This window comes from Dasypus novemcinctus, chromosome 21 (genome assembly GCF_030445035.2).
Source record: "Dasypus novemcinctus isolate mDasNov1 chromosome 21, mDasNov1.1.hap2, whole genome shotgun sequence".
NCBI classification, from domain to species: domain Eukaryota; kingdom Metazoa; phylum Chordata; class Mammalia; order Cingulata; family Dasypodidae; genus Dasypus; species Dasypus novemcinctus.
Window position 1 is genome coordinate 58741218 of NC_080693.1, and position 13418 is coordinate 58754635.

The 13418-nt window shown below is 37.7% G+C and overlaps 1 protein-coding gene across 2 annotated transcripts in view; it reads right to left on the reverse strand.

The window, feature by feature from the left end:
• The window catches only part of FBXL20 (F-box and leucine rich repeat protein 20), a 110377-nt gene that overhangs the window by 80280 nt on the left and 16679 nt on the right, over positions 1–13418 (reverse strand). For both annotated transcript variants that reach the window (XM_004454956.5, XM_004454957.4), the window contains exon 2: positions 3813–3874. In XM_004454956.5, the coding sequence (XP_004455013.1) occupies positions 3813–3874 (62 nt within the window). The remainder of the gene's footprint in view (positions 1–3812; positions 3875–13418) is intronic.

Here is a 13418-nt window from a genome sequence, read left to right on the forward strand (position 1 = left end):
CTAAGCACTTCACATGTATCAACACCCCATTTTATCATTACAATATCTATGAAATTTATGATACCTATACTTATTATACCTGTACCTATGAGGTAGGGACTAACATTATCCTTAATTTATAGCTAATAAATGACAGAACCCAGGTACTCCAATTCCAGAGTCCATGTTCTTAACCACTGTGTCTTTAAAAGGAAGAAATGCACATAGTTATACATATCTATCCACCCAGAACTCCTGGCAATTAAACTTAAAGAAAAGCTACTATATACTCAACACTATGAGCTTCTTTGAAAAGAATATGAGATAATAATTGTGCAGAAAAGAAATAATATAGCAGGCCTGAGATTGCTATCCTTAGAAAGTCTGCTTGTAATGTAAGGTTGGCCAATGCATGGTATCCAGGAACTTAGATTTGGGAAGGGTTCCTACCATTTCCTAATTAAAATGGCTCATTGTGCCTGAATTGTTTCTGCAAACAATACGATTTATGCTGACCACCTGCTTTCCTTCTGAGCACCTGGAACTTTTGTTAAGTGCTAGACAGAGGGTGCTTATGTGACCAGTCCAGTAAAAACCCTGGGTTATGAGTCTCTCTAATATGCTTCCCTGGCAGCCAACACTTCATACATGTCACAACTCACTGCCAGGAGAATCAAGAGCATTCTGTGACTCCACTGGGAGTGGACCCGTAGAAGCTTGCACCCTATTTCCTTTGGCTTTCGCCCTATGTGCCTTTTCCCTTTGCTAATTTTGCTTTGTATCCTTTCCCTGTAACAAATCATACCCATGAATATGATTGTACACTGAGTCCTGAGCGTCTTCCTAGTGAAACACCAAACCTGGAGGTGGTCCTGGGAGCCCTTCAACATAGCATGATTATACAATATTTTAGACAAAGGGAAGAAAATATCTCCAGCTAAATTCTTTCCATTTAAGTTTTTAAAAAGTTCACCTACTATATTTTAGAACATAATACATTTATGACCCAACCCCACAAACATTGAAAATTATTGAAAAATTTTCAGATTCTTACAAGTAATAATAATCCTCATTCTGAAACTGCATTCTTCATTATAACTAAAAGGGCGTGTGTGGGTTCAAGCAGTCTTATTGTTTAATATCATTTTTGTGGTTGTCAATGTCATTTTCAGAAGGAATCTCTGAGAATCAGGCCACTTCATGGCAGCTTGAAAAACAAATAAGAGCCTTTGTCTTATAAACACTGACATTCATTTTTTTCAAGAGTACCCCTAAATAAATGCGTATGGTCCCATTATGAAAAACAGTACCGTCAATCCTGCTAACTGAATTTCACATTATACTAACAGTGTATTCCAGCTTGCTAAATCATTAATAATAAACTTAGTTTCAAATGGGAAGGAGGAGAATCAGTAAGTATTTTAAAATTAAGAGAAAGTAAGAACACTTGCTTCATTCATTGTTAACTTGGATGTGGCCTTGCATACACAAAGGGATAGTATGGTCTTAACAACACAATATGTATCCTTGTAGGTTAATACATGTTGGATTAAATGATGCAATATGTAACTTAAAAACTAACCAAGGGAAGCTGATTTGGCTCAATGGATAAAGTATCCACCTTCCACATGGGAGGTGCAGGGTTCAAACCCAGGGCCTCCTGACCTGTGTGGCAAAGCTGGCCCACATGCAGTGCTGATGCGCACAAGGAGTGCTGTGCCATGAAGGAGTGTCCCCCACATAGGGGAGCCCCACGCGTGGGAAGTATGCCCAGTAAGGAGAACCGCCCCACACGAAAAACGTGCAGCTTGCCCAGGAGTGGGGCCTCACATGCGGAGAGCTGACGAAGCAAGATGATGCAACAAAAAGAGACACAGATTCCCAGTGCCACTGACAAGAATAGAAGCGGACACAGAAGAACACACAGTGAATGGACACAGAAAGCAGACAACTGTGGGGGATGTAAGCCATAGCAGGGTAGGGCGAGCTAGCAGAGAGTCAAGTAATTTCCCTAAATCCCAGTGACTCTTAAGGTAAAAAATAATACAAAATAATATTGAATGCCCAAAATAATGGCACTACCATCAAAAAATTGTTTCAGTGTACTCAGCTTATAGTAATAATGAAGAATATAACCTATTTTAAAAATATTTCTCAGGGAAGTGGACTTGGCCCAGTGGTTAGGGCGTCCCTACCACATACAAGGTCTGCGGTTCAAACCCTGGGTCTCCTTGACCTGTGTGCAGCTGGCCCATGCGCAGTGCTGATGTGCGCAAGGAGTGCCGTGCCACACAGGGGTGTCCCCCGCGTAAGGGAGCCCCACACGCAAGGAGTGTGCCCCGTAAGGAGAGCTGCCTAGTGCAAAAAAAAGTGCAGCCTGCCTAAGAATGGTGCCGCCCACACGGAGAGCTGACACAGCAAGATGACGCAACAAAAAGAAACAGATTCCCATGCCCCTGACAACAGACGCGGACAAAGAAGACACAACAAATAAACACAGAGAACAGACAACCGGGGTGGGGGGTGAGGGGAGAGAAATAAATAAATAAATCTTTAAAAAAAAATTCTCTTTAAGACGGCTAAAATTTTGCTGAAATTTTAGGAATATTTGCAAGATATAACTCAAGATATTCAGAAGGACACAGTCTCCAATGGCTCTGGGTAGTTCATGGTTTAATATTATTTCAACTATAGCCAATCAGCATTTACACATTCCTTCCATTAAAAAAATACACTCCAAGTTCAATTCAGTTATTTTTTTCTTATTGCCAATGTGTAAGGTACTATAGGTACCATAAAGGTCCCTGTTTGCAAGGATCTTGCAATCTAGTTGAGGACTCAGACATATAAATACTTAGGAATGCCAAGAATACTCCCTCTTCTTTACCAGCACTAGGGGTAGCGATTATTTTCTATGCTGAAGCAGGCATCAGCTGGTTATGGGCTAGAGACCAGTAGCTCCTAAAAGGAAAAAGTAGATGTCCCTGGGCACAGTAACTTTCAACATGTGCAAAAGAGAATGGATTTGTTTTTCTTAGTCATAATATTCTGCATATGTGAACAAAGAATGCTATGCTTAAGTTCCCAAATAACAGAGGGATTCTGAAAGTAACTTCCGTAATACCACTTTCTTCCTAGATGATTCCAAAAACAGACGTTTGTCAATTAAGGATTGTATGTAATATAGGAAAGAGAAGAGTTTCAAATAACTTTTGCCTTTTAAAATAAAGGACTGTAACTCTTCTACACAGCTCTTCATTATGTAATATTTTGTTTCAAATATAAGTCACACTGTATATACAATTTGATACTGGAAATGGAAAATAGGGGAAAGGGATGGTTAAGAATCACTCCTCCAAGGATACAATATTATAATAAAATAAACAAATACTACCTCTTTCATATTATATTCAAGAAGAGGGCAAAGGAAAAACAAACAAAATCATATATTGGTACAAGTAGAGAGGGAAAAAATGCTACTAAATTAAACTTTAAAATATCTTCATTCACATCTAGAAAACAGAGTAAGGCTATTTTAAAATTGATAAATTAAGAAACCCAGATAATCCAGATACTATAAAGCATGTATATATATATATATATATGAAAATTAGCAATGAGCCTAAAAGTTTACAAGGCTATATACAAAGCTATCAATAAATACTGCACCCATGATGAGTTTCCTAACAAAATAAAATTATCGTTAATGTAGTAGAATAAATTTATCTTTGACAAATGACATATACAGTAATGGAGAAATGATCCTAATTTAAAAATAGACAAATACAATACACACACACATATAAACATAAAATTAGCATTCACAGACTTACCGTAATAGGAGTTCTTTGGGAAGTTTTTTATTGATTACAGCTTCATCACTATTTGAGAACATCTGAAAAAACAAGATCATTGTATCAAATGTTACTTAATATTTTATTATGGTCCACTAAACCACTTAGAGGCAATCCTCTTAGCAGGGAGGTAAGTATAGTGGGTGTTACAAGACAGTCATATTTTCAGAGACCCTTTAGACTGAAAAACATCTTAGGGGAATTTAATTCATTCCCTGTCTTCACAGAAAAAGAAGAAATAGCAGTCAGAAGGATGACTATATAACAGATGCTGTTTTAAATGTTTTTCATTTTAATGCTTTTAATTCTCATACCATTCCTATTTTCTTCATTTTACAGATAAGGAAACTTGAGTTACAAAGGTTTACTTGCTCCAGTCACTGCAGAGTGACTCTTAAAACACCACTAAGACAAAGTAATTCCTCAAACCTCTCCCACATTTACTTGTTCAGGGGGTTTTGAGAAACCTGAGCGAGGGAACATACTCTTTCCTGTTCTATGCATCACACAGAAAACCTATAATGCTTCATAGCCACCACCATAAGCATTCTTCTTTTTTTTTTTTTAAAGATTTATTCCCCCCCCCGCCCCTCACCCCCCCCCCCCCGTTGTCTGTTCTGTGTGTCTGTTTGCTGCGTCTTCTTTGTCTGCTGTTGTTGTCAGCAGCATGGGAATCTGTGTTTCTTTGTGTTGTGTCAGCTCTCCATGTGTGTGGCACCATGCCTGGGCAGGCTGCACTTTCTTTCGCGCTGGGCGGCTCTCCTTATGGGGCGCACTCCTTGCACGTGGGGCTCCCGTACATGGGGGACACCCCTGCGTGGCACGGTACTCCTTGCGCACATCAGCACTGCGCATGGCCCGGGGTTTGAACCGCGGACCTCCCATGTGGTAGACGGACACCCTAATCACTGGGCCAAGTCAGCCGCCCTTTTTTTTTTTTTTTGGAAAGACTTATTTTTTATTTATTTCTCTCCCCTTCTCCGCCACGCCCCCCCCAGTTGTCTGCTCTCTGGGTCCATTTGCTGTGTACCATAAGCATTCTTGATACACCCAAGCAATCAATCATTTAACAGATGAACCAAGTTATATTGGGTAATTTTAGACAGAGCCAGAAAAAGATCATGACTGTAAGCTTGTTTAGTAAGTTATGTACAAAAACAAATATCTATATTGAATAAAAAGGGCAGCAAAACAGCAAATACACCTCACTGAAGCTTAGAAAAATATGTTCAGTCTCTGCTATCAAGTATTGCTCTTAGTTTCATACATGAACATTTATTGAACACTTTGTAAAGACCAGGCACTTTTCTAGACAATGGATACAAAGAAAACGACATTATCTCTGTTCTTAAGGAGCTCCTGCTTGACGATGAAAAAAAAAGATATAAGCAAATAATTTACTAATTATTAGAGATAAATGGTAAGCAGTATTTGAGAACAAAGGATGGAGATTATATTGAAACTGAGTTTAAAGGACAGAAATTTACTAGGAAAAGAAAATTCTCAAATATTTAAAGAAATAATTCTATTACTTCCCAGCTAAAAGGAAAGCTCTGTGAGAGTAGAGACAATGCCTGTTATGTCTGCCTGTTCCAGGGTTGAGTACAGAGTCTAATATATGGTAGGAACTCAATGACTATCTGCTGAATGAACTGTTAAGTGGATGGTGGGGCTAAGCCAATATAAAAATATAATAATCATTATGATTATAATAAATATAATCATTTTTATATTATACAAGTTTTGTGCACCAGGGTAAAGAATTTGAAACAATACTATAGGGAAGAGGAACCTAAAGAAATTAAACTTTGGGCTGGTAGCAAGGAGATTAATTAGGAATGTACTGAAATTATAGTCAAAGTATAAGACAGCTGCAGGGACAGCAGGAATGAAGAAAAGAAATTAGAGATGAGGGATTTTAAAAGTAGAAGCAACAGGACTTGGAGACCAAAAGTTAGATCATCTAGCAAATTTCAGAGCAGGGAACAGCCTGTCTTACAATGAAAGCAATGCTTTTGCCGGATAATTTACATTTTTTAAAGGAAATTATCTTATACCAAAGAATAATCAATTTCCCTATATATCTACTCATCAGTTGAATCTATGAAAAAAATTCTCTATATAGCAGCTTTTCAAAATGAAACCATCATGGGGAGTGGATCTATTTCAAGTAGGTGAGCACCTGCTTCCCATCCTGGGTTCAACCTCTGGTACCTCCTAAAAATAAAAAAAATTAAAACGAAACCACCACATTTTCTCTTTTTTTAAAAAGATTTATTTTATTTATTTCTCTCCCCTTTCCCCCCATTGTCTAATCTCTGTGTCCATTCGCTGTGTGTTCTTCTGCGTCCACTCGCATTATCAGGGGGCACTGGGAATCTGCATCTCTTTTTTGTTGTGTCATCTTGCTGCTTCAGCTCTCCGTGTGTTATGCCACTCCTGGGCAGGCTGCGCTTTTTACACGTGGGGCGGCTCTCTTTGTGGGCACACACCTTGCACGTGGGGCGCCCCTGCGTGACAGGGCACTCCTTGCATGCGGCAGCACTGCACATGGGCCAGCTTACTACACGGGTCAGGAGGCCCTGGGGATCAAACCCTGGACCCTCCATATGGTGGATGAACGCTCTACCAGTTGAGCTACATCTGCTTCCCACATTTCCTCTTAAACAAGCTTAGGTTCTTCCAGTTTCTCAAATTACATGGTTGTTAAGACTCTACTCCATCACTGTCATTCTTCTCTAGCTATATTGTAGGTAAGAATACATTTAGAGGTTATAGAATCATTATCAAGTATTTAAAAAGCTGAATAATTAAAGGTTGATGATATAAATAACAATGCCTTGCAAAGATAACTAAAGTATAAAACATGACCTGAGGAGACTATTCAGAGTTGAACAGCAAATAACATACTTAAGTTTGAGTTCTTAGGAAAAAACGAGGTCCATAAGTGTAAAATAATATCCTTAAAGACCCAATTCAAATCCACGAAAAAGTAAAAGATAATCATTTTTATATTAGAAATGCCAACCTCTTTATCCTCCTCACTCAAAAGTATTTTATTAAATGTTATATATTTCACCTAACATAGGCACTTCACCACTTGAATATATGATGATACAAATTAATTAAAAATAAACCTCCTATATGTTTACATGACTTCTACAACTTTAGATATAAAACTAAACAAAATATCACACTCTCCTCCTGCTTCAATCTACATAGACTGAATACTGTTATCTCTGTAGGAACATGAACATATATGAAGGGAAAGAGGAACAGCCTGGTAGAATTTGGGAAACACCATATGGAGATGGCACTTGTCCAGATTTATATTTCCTTCCCCCATCCTTCTGCAAAAGTATCATACTTCAGATTTGCAAAAAAGGATTAGATCAGTGGTTCTCAAAGTATGGTTCCTTGGACCAGCCGGATCAACATTAGCATTAACTGGTAACTTGTTAGAGATAAAAATTCTTGAGTGCTACCCAGATCTACACATTCAGAAACTGTGTTAGGGCTAGGGCGGGGTGGGAGGTACAGGGTAGCAAGCTGTTTTTAACTAGCCCTCCAGGTGATACTGATATACCCAAAAAGTATGAAAACCAATGAGCCAGATAAAGTAGACTGAGGATTTCAGTACTCAGGAAATTGTAGCTCTGCTTCAGTTCATGCTATTATCTGTAAAACAAATGTTTCACAGAAGCAATATATTTGTCTCAGATATTTTATTCTTTCTGCTGAATCCATGTTATTTTAGCTGCATTTCTCATGCAAGAATATAAAGGGTATCAGAGCTAATCACATCAAGGCTATGATAAATTACACCAAAATTTGCTCTCCTTAGATAATCCTGTTTTATATTAAATATTAATATGGGGATATATCACTATGTAATTGTACAATCTATCCACAAACAATTACAAGGAAGTGGTCAGCTGAAAAACATGAGAGCAAGTGCATTGTTCTCTCCCATTAGTTTCAAGGTTGGACATCATCACTGCAACAGTCGGGCCTTCAAGGGAGAATGTTCTTAAGTATTCAGGTTTTAAAAAATACAAGTCATACATTAGCACAGATTGTTACTTTATATAAACCTGTAATTGTTTTTTTATGAATTAAAGAGCTAAGGAATATGACTTTCAAACCACTTTTTCCAAAGTGAAATTACATCATCTAAGACGGTTCCTGAATATCAAGAAACATTTTTTTGCTATTATTTAAATCTTTCTAATCACTTTTTTTTTCTTGGTTTGGTACATGTTGGGGATTAGTTTACTCACATAATGAATTTAAATACTTAGCACACAAACAGACCCAGGAAACTTTTAGGAGATTTTAAAGCCAGGATCTGGGTAGAAACAGGCAGATTGGTTGAACAAAGCAAATAGGAAAAATAAATAAATACTTGTTCAACAGAGACCCCTGCTGCTTAAATGAGAGTAAAGTTACCAACTTCAAAACAGGAAACTAAAAAAAATCTAATCTATATTCATGTTTTACAGGGAATAGAGAGTTAATGCTATTTGGGATGATGGAAAAGTTTTGGGAATGAATGGTGGTGGTGGTAGCACAACATTGTGAATGCAATTAACACCACAGAACCATATATCTGAATGTAGTTAAAAGGTAAATTTCAGGTTGTATATATATTACTAGAATAAAAAATTAAATTTTAAAAATATGCTTTCACTCTGTGATTAGATTGAAACCCACTGATTGTACATTTCAGATGAAATGTCTGGTTTGTGAATATATCTCAATGAAAATGATTTTTAAAAAAAGTAAGGCGGGAAAAATGAGCTTTCATCACTTATCACAAATATATTACACCAATGCAAGGCAAGGTGTTAATAGGGTGCTAAATGGGAACACTGTATTTTATGCATGATTGTTCTGTAAATCCACAACTTCTCTAATAAAAAAATAGAAAAAAGACATTAGGGTCTCTTTGTCTAGAGGAGCCCACACCAAATCTTGGTGTATATTTGTTTTTCTCTCCCATTTCTCAGCAAGCTCTGTTCTTCCCTCCCCATTTATCAACCTCTTTTTACTGACCTAACTAAAAAAAAAAAATTAATGGGAAAATTGCTGGAAAAAGTCTAATTAATAGTTTTATCTAAGGTGATATTATTTTATCAGTGTTATTTTCTGGTGTTGATCATTGCATTATAGTGACATAAGCTGTTAATATTAGCAGAAGCTGGAAGAAGAGTATACATGAACTTTTTGTATAATTTCCGCAACCTTTCTGTATGTCTAAAATCACTTCAAAGTTATCTTTTTAAAAAATCAAAAAGTTATAATGGTTTGTTTCTTCTCATTGAATTTCATCTTGTATAGCAGTAATAACAGTTTTTTTTTAAATGGCATAATTCACATACCATAAAATTCAACTGTTCTAAGTATAGATTTTAATGATTTTTAATAAATTTATAATTGTACAACTAAAACCACAATTTAGTTTGAAAACGTTTCTATCACCACCAGAAAGATCCCTCATGTTTGTTTGCAATCAATTCCCATATCTAGGGAAGCGGACTTGGTCCAATGGATAGGGCATCCACCTACCACATGGGAGGGCCGCAGTTCAAACCCCGGGCCTCCTTGACCCGTGTGGAGCTGGCCCACCTGCAGTGCTGATGCCCACAAGGAGTGCTGTGCCATGCAGGGGTGTTCTCCGCGTGGGGGAGCCCCATGCACAACGAGTGCGCCCTGTAAGGAGAGCCACCCAGGGCTAAAGAAAGTGCAGCCTGCCCAGGAATGGTGCCGCACACACGGAGAGCTGACACAACAAGATGACGCAATAAAAAAACACACAGATTCCCGTACCGCTGACAACAGAAGCAGACAAAGAAGACTCAGCAAATAGACACAGAGAACAGACAACCGGGGTGAGGGAGAGGGGAGAGAAATAAATAAATAAATAAATCTTTTTTTTTTTAAATGGAATTTTAAGGCAGAAGTGAGTCAGTGGATTGTGGTGTAGTGGGTCAACTTGGTTGGGCTGGAAACAGTATTTCCCAGAAATCTCTCTCTATGGTTTGGTTTAAGAGTTGAACAAAAAATGGAATTTTAAGGCAGAAGTGAGTCACTGTTAAATACACTTTGTCGACCTTTTCACACTCAGAGAGAAGCAGAGATGCCTGCCAGGTTCCACTCTTTAGTCAATCTCCTAAACTCTGTTTTTAGCTTTTCTTCTGGATTGTTGGCTCTACTAACCAACAGTGGCTCCAGGTCATTGTTGGCTAAGGATCAAAGAGACAATAGCTACAAAGAGCAAAAGCCTCCTATAGACCTCTCCACAAGTTCCCCACTCATGTCACCTACCACCTTGACAAATGAATATGCTTGGCTTCTCAGACTGACTGGGTGATGATTCCTTCTCTGATCCTCTAACACCCTCTTCTATAGCTTCACGCCCCTAGCTCTTCCCACAATTGTATTAAGTCTAATTTCCATACAAAATCACTTTTTCCCTAATACTCAGGTGACTTTGCTCAATTGACTGAACCTTGACTGATACAGAAATTGGCACTTGGAAGTGGGGTACTATAATAAAAACCTAATGTGTGGTACTGGCTTTGGGATCATGCAACAGAGGCTGAAAGAGTGGCAAGTAAACTGTTGATGGAGGACTGAATAACAGTGGGAGCTGCTATACAAATTTAGAACTCCATGTTATGCAGTTGTGGAATGAATGACAAAATACCACCTGTGGTCACAATTGGTAGATCTGACTAAAGAGACTTCCAGGCATTTTGTGTGATCTATTTATCTTTAAAAAAAAAGACAATAAAAAATATACGAAAAAATAAAAAAATTTTAAAAAGAGACTTCCAGGCAAAATTTTGAAAGTGCTAATTGACTTATTTTAGCTACTTATGATAAAATACAGAAAGAGATAAGCTAAAGAGAAAACTGCACAGTGTGCAAGCAGAATTTAGAAGGAATTAGAGAATCCAGAATTTGCAGGATTTTGGAAAAGAAAACTGTTCCTCATCTGTCTCTCAAACCAATAAAAGATTCTCAAAATAAGAAATGTTCTTGAGGTAAATATCGAATCAAAGGCATGACGGTAAATCCCTTTTAAGACCTCAGAAGGAATGAAGGCAATAAATACCTCGTTGACTCTTTCAACTAGACAAAGGGGTTTCTAAGAAGCTTAAGAGTATTGTGCCACAGCAGCCTGATAAAACCAAAATAGAGAGATCTGTCCTGAAATGAGTTATGGATACAGCTTTTGAGACATGGAAAGAACCCAGTAAGATTAAAAGAAAACCCAAAACATTATTTTTCATTTGTTTAAATGTTTTTATCTTTAAAAAATTAAAGACCTTCATGGCACAACTTCTTCTCAGCAGTTATGTTTTAGTTATATCAACTACAATGCAATTAAGGAAGTTATACCAGGTTAGACTAAAAGGGACAGAGTTCAAAATGAAGAGGCCTCTAGACCCTCCTTTCTATAGACTGAGCACGCTGAGAAAGCTACTTCATAAGATAATTCTTCTGTAAAAGGAAGGACCTCTCAGAAGGAAAGATAAGGGCTCAGAAGGCAGACTCAAGAGCACAGAGTACAATAAATTGTGGAAGCATTGGCAAGGAGCAGAACTAGACCAAAATCAATGCACATTCCCTGCCCCTGGAGTAGGAGGCCCTAATGTGTGCGCATGATTTCAGAATTGCTACAAACTGCTATAAGCTGAGGGGTGGTCACTCCCTCTTTTTTTTTTTTGAGGTACCAGGGGTCAGAAATTGAACCCAGGACCTCAAATGTGGGAAGCTGGTGCTTAACCACTGAGCCACAATGGCTTCCTTGAGTTGGTTTATTTGTTTTGCTTGTTGTTCATTTTTTTGTTTTGTTTTTTTCAGGAAGCACTGGAACAGAATTCAGGCTTCCATGTGGGAGGTGTGAGATCAACCGCTTAAGCCACATCTGTTCCCCATTCCCACTATTTTTGAATGGAAATGTCTACTGTCACTATCTTATCCCTGTTACCATTGTATGTTGGAAATGTGCAGAAAATAACTTTGCTTTTTAGTTCTTAGGTCTCTGGATAAAGATAAACTGCACTTGAGGTCACTTACCCACAGCTGAACCTGATGCAGTTAAGATCTTCAAGCAAGGTCTTTAAGCAAATTTGTTTTGGGATAAGACTGGAGATCTTGGGAGGGAATGTTTTGCATGTGGTGAAAATATGGTTCATTGAAGCCAGAGGGTAAGCTGTAGTAGATTGTTATAACAATGGCCCCAAAGTATCCTACTTTTGTCTATGCTCCTCTGCAATGGGATTTTGCTGTTCCTCCCTTCTAAAGGTGGAGTCTGTGTCCTACCCCTTGAACATGAGCTGACATGGTGATGTGCTCTGACCAAGAATGTGAGGAAGTAACACTATTATTTCCTTAAAATCATCACCCTCTGGAAATACTCTTGCCACCCATATAAAGAAGCCCAGACTAAACTTTCGGATGATGAGAGACCAGGTGGGAGGAAGAGGGACAGTGTACAGACAATCCCAAGATCTGAGACTGTGAGTGAGGATATCTTAGACACTCAGCTCCTTGAGTGACTCCTAGAGAGACTGGTACAACTGAGCCCAGCCAACCAACAGAATTGTGAGAAATAATAACTTGTTTTAAAACTCTAAGTTATAGGGTGTTTGTTATACAACAAAGCCTTCTAAAATAAGTTCTAAGATGAAAAAGTCTAGGACTCGATCTTACTTAGTAACTACTTAAATTCATAGATTTGAACAAAACTTGTGACATACAAAGTTAGCCTGTAACAGGTTAAATCTTTCGGAGGAAGGAAAAATTTAGGGAGGAAGAATAATGAATTTTGATAAGGAAATCTAGAGTTGAAGCTGCAAATGATTTTTAAAGTATTTTTTTTCTATAAGTAATTTTTACTGATTACGCCATTCCCTCAGTCAACCAACACCAGATGTTTTTCCAATTGGCTAGTTTTCTTGCCAGAATCTAAGAGAAAAAACATTTTTATATGGCTTAATAAATCTAAAACAAAATAAGAGTATAATTCCTCCACCCAACATCTTGTCCCTAGTAGAAATAAATGCATGACCACCTCATGACTAAATTTCTCCTAAGAAAGAAATCCCTAGTTAAAAAACTCCAAGGAAAGGATATATTTAGATATCAGATACATCACTTAATAGGTCAAACTTTTAGCTTTGGACATTTTCTCACATCTGACATTAAATATTCCCAGCTTTCTTTTACATGGACTTATTTTCTAATCATTTAACTCAAATCTGTATCTACTATCAATTCTTTGCTCTCACTCCTAAATTAGTATCTATATACTATATTCTTTTGTCTTTAAAGTATTTCTTCTACTTACTTGGTTTACCCATCCTGACAACATTCTAGGGCCCTGAGGACTCCCATGAACTCTGAAGAACCCCTAGATATGACTGAATCTCATGTTGAACTGGTGCAGTACTATCCTGGAAAGCTTCCATGCCCTACTAAAAACTTCTTTTTAAGTTATGAAGTGAAAGAACTGAACATTGAAAATGGCAATATAATTCCATGTCCATCTCTCACCTCCTCACTTTTCTTGGC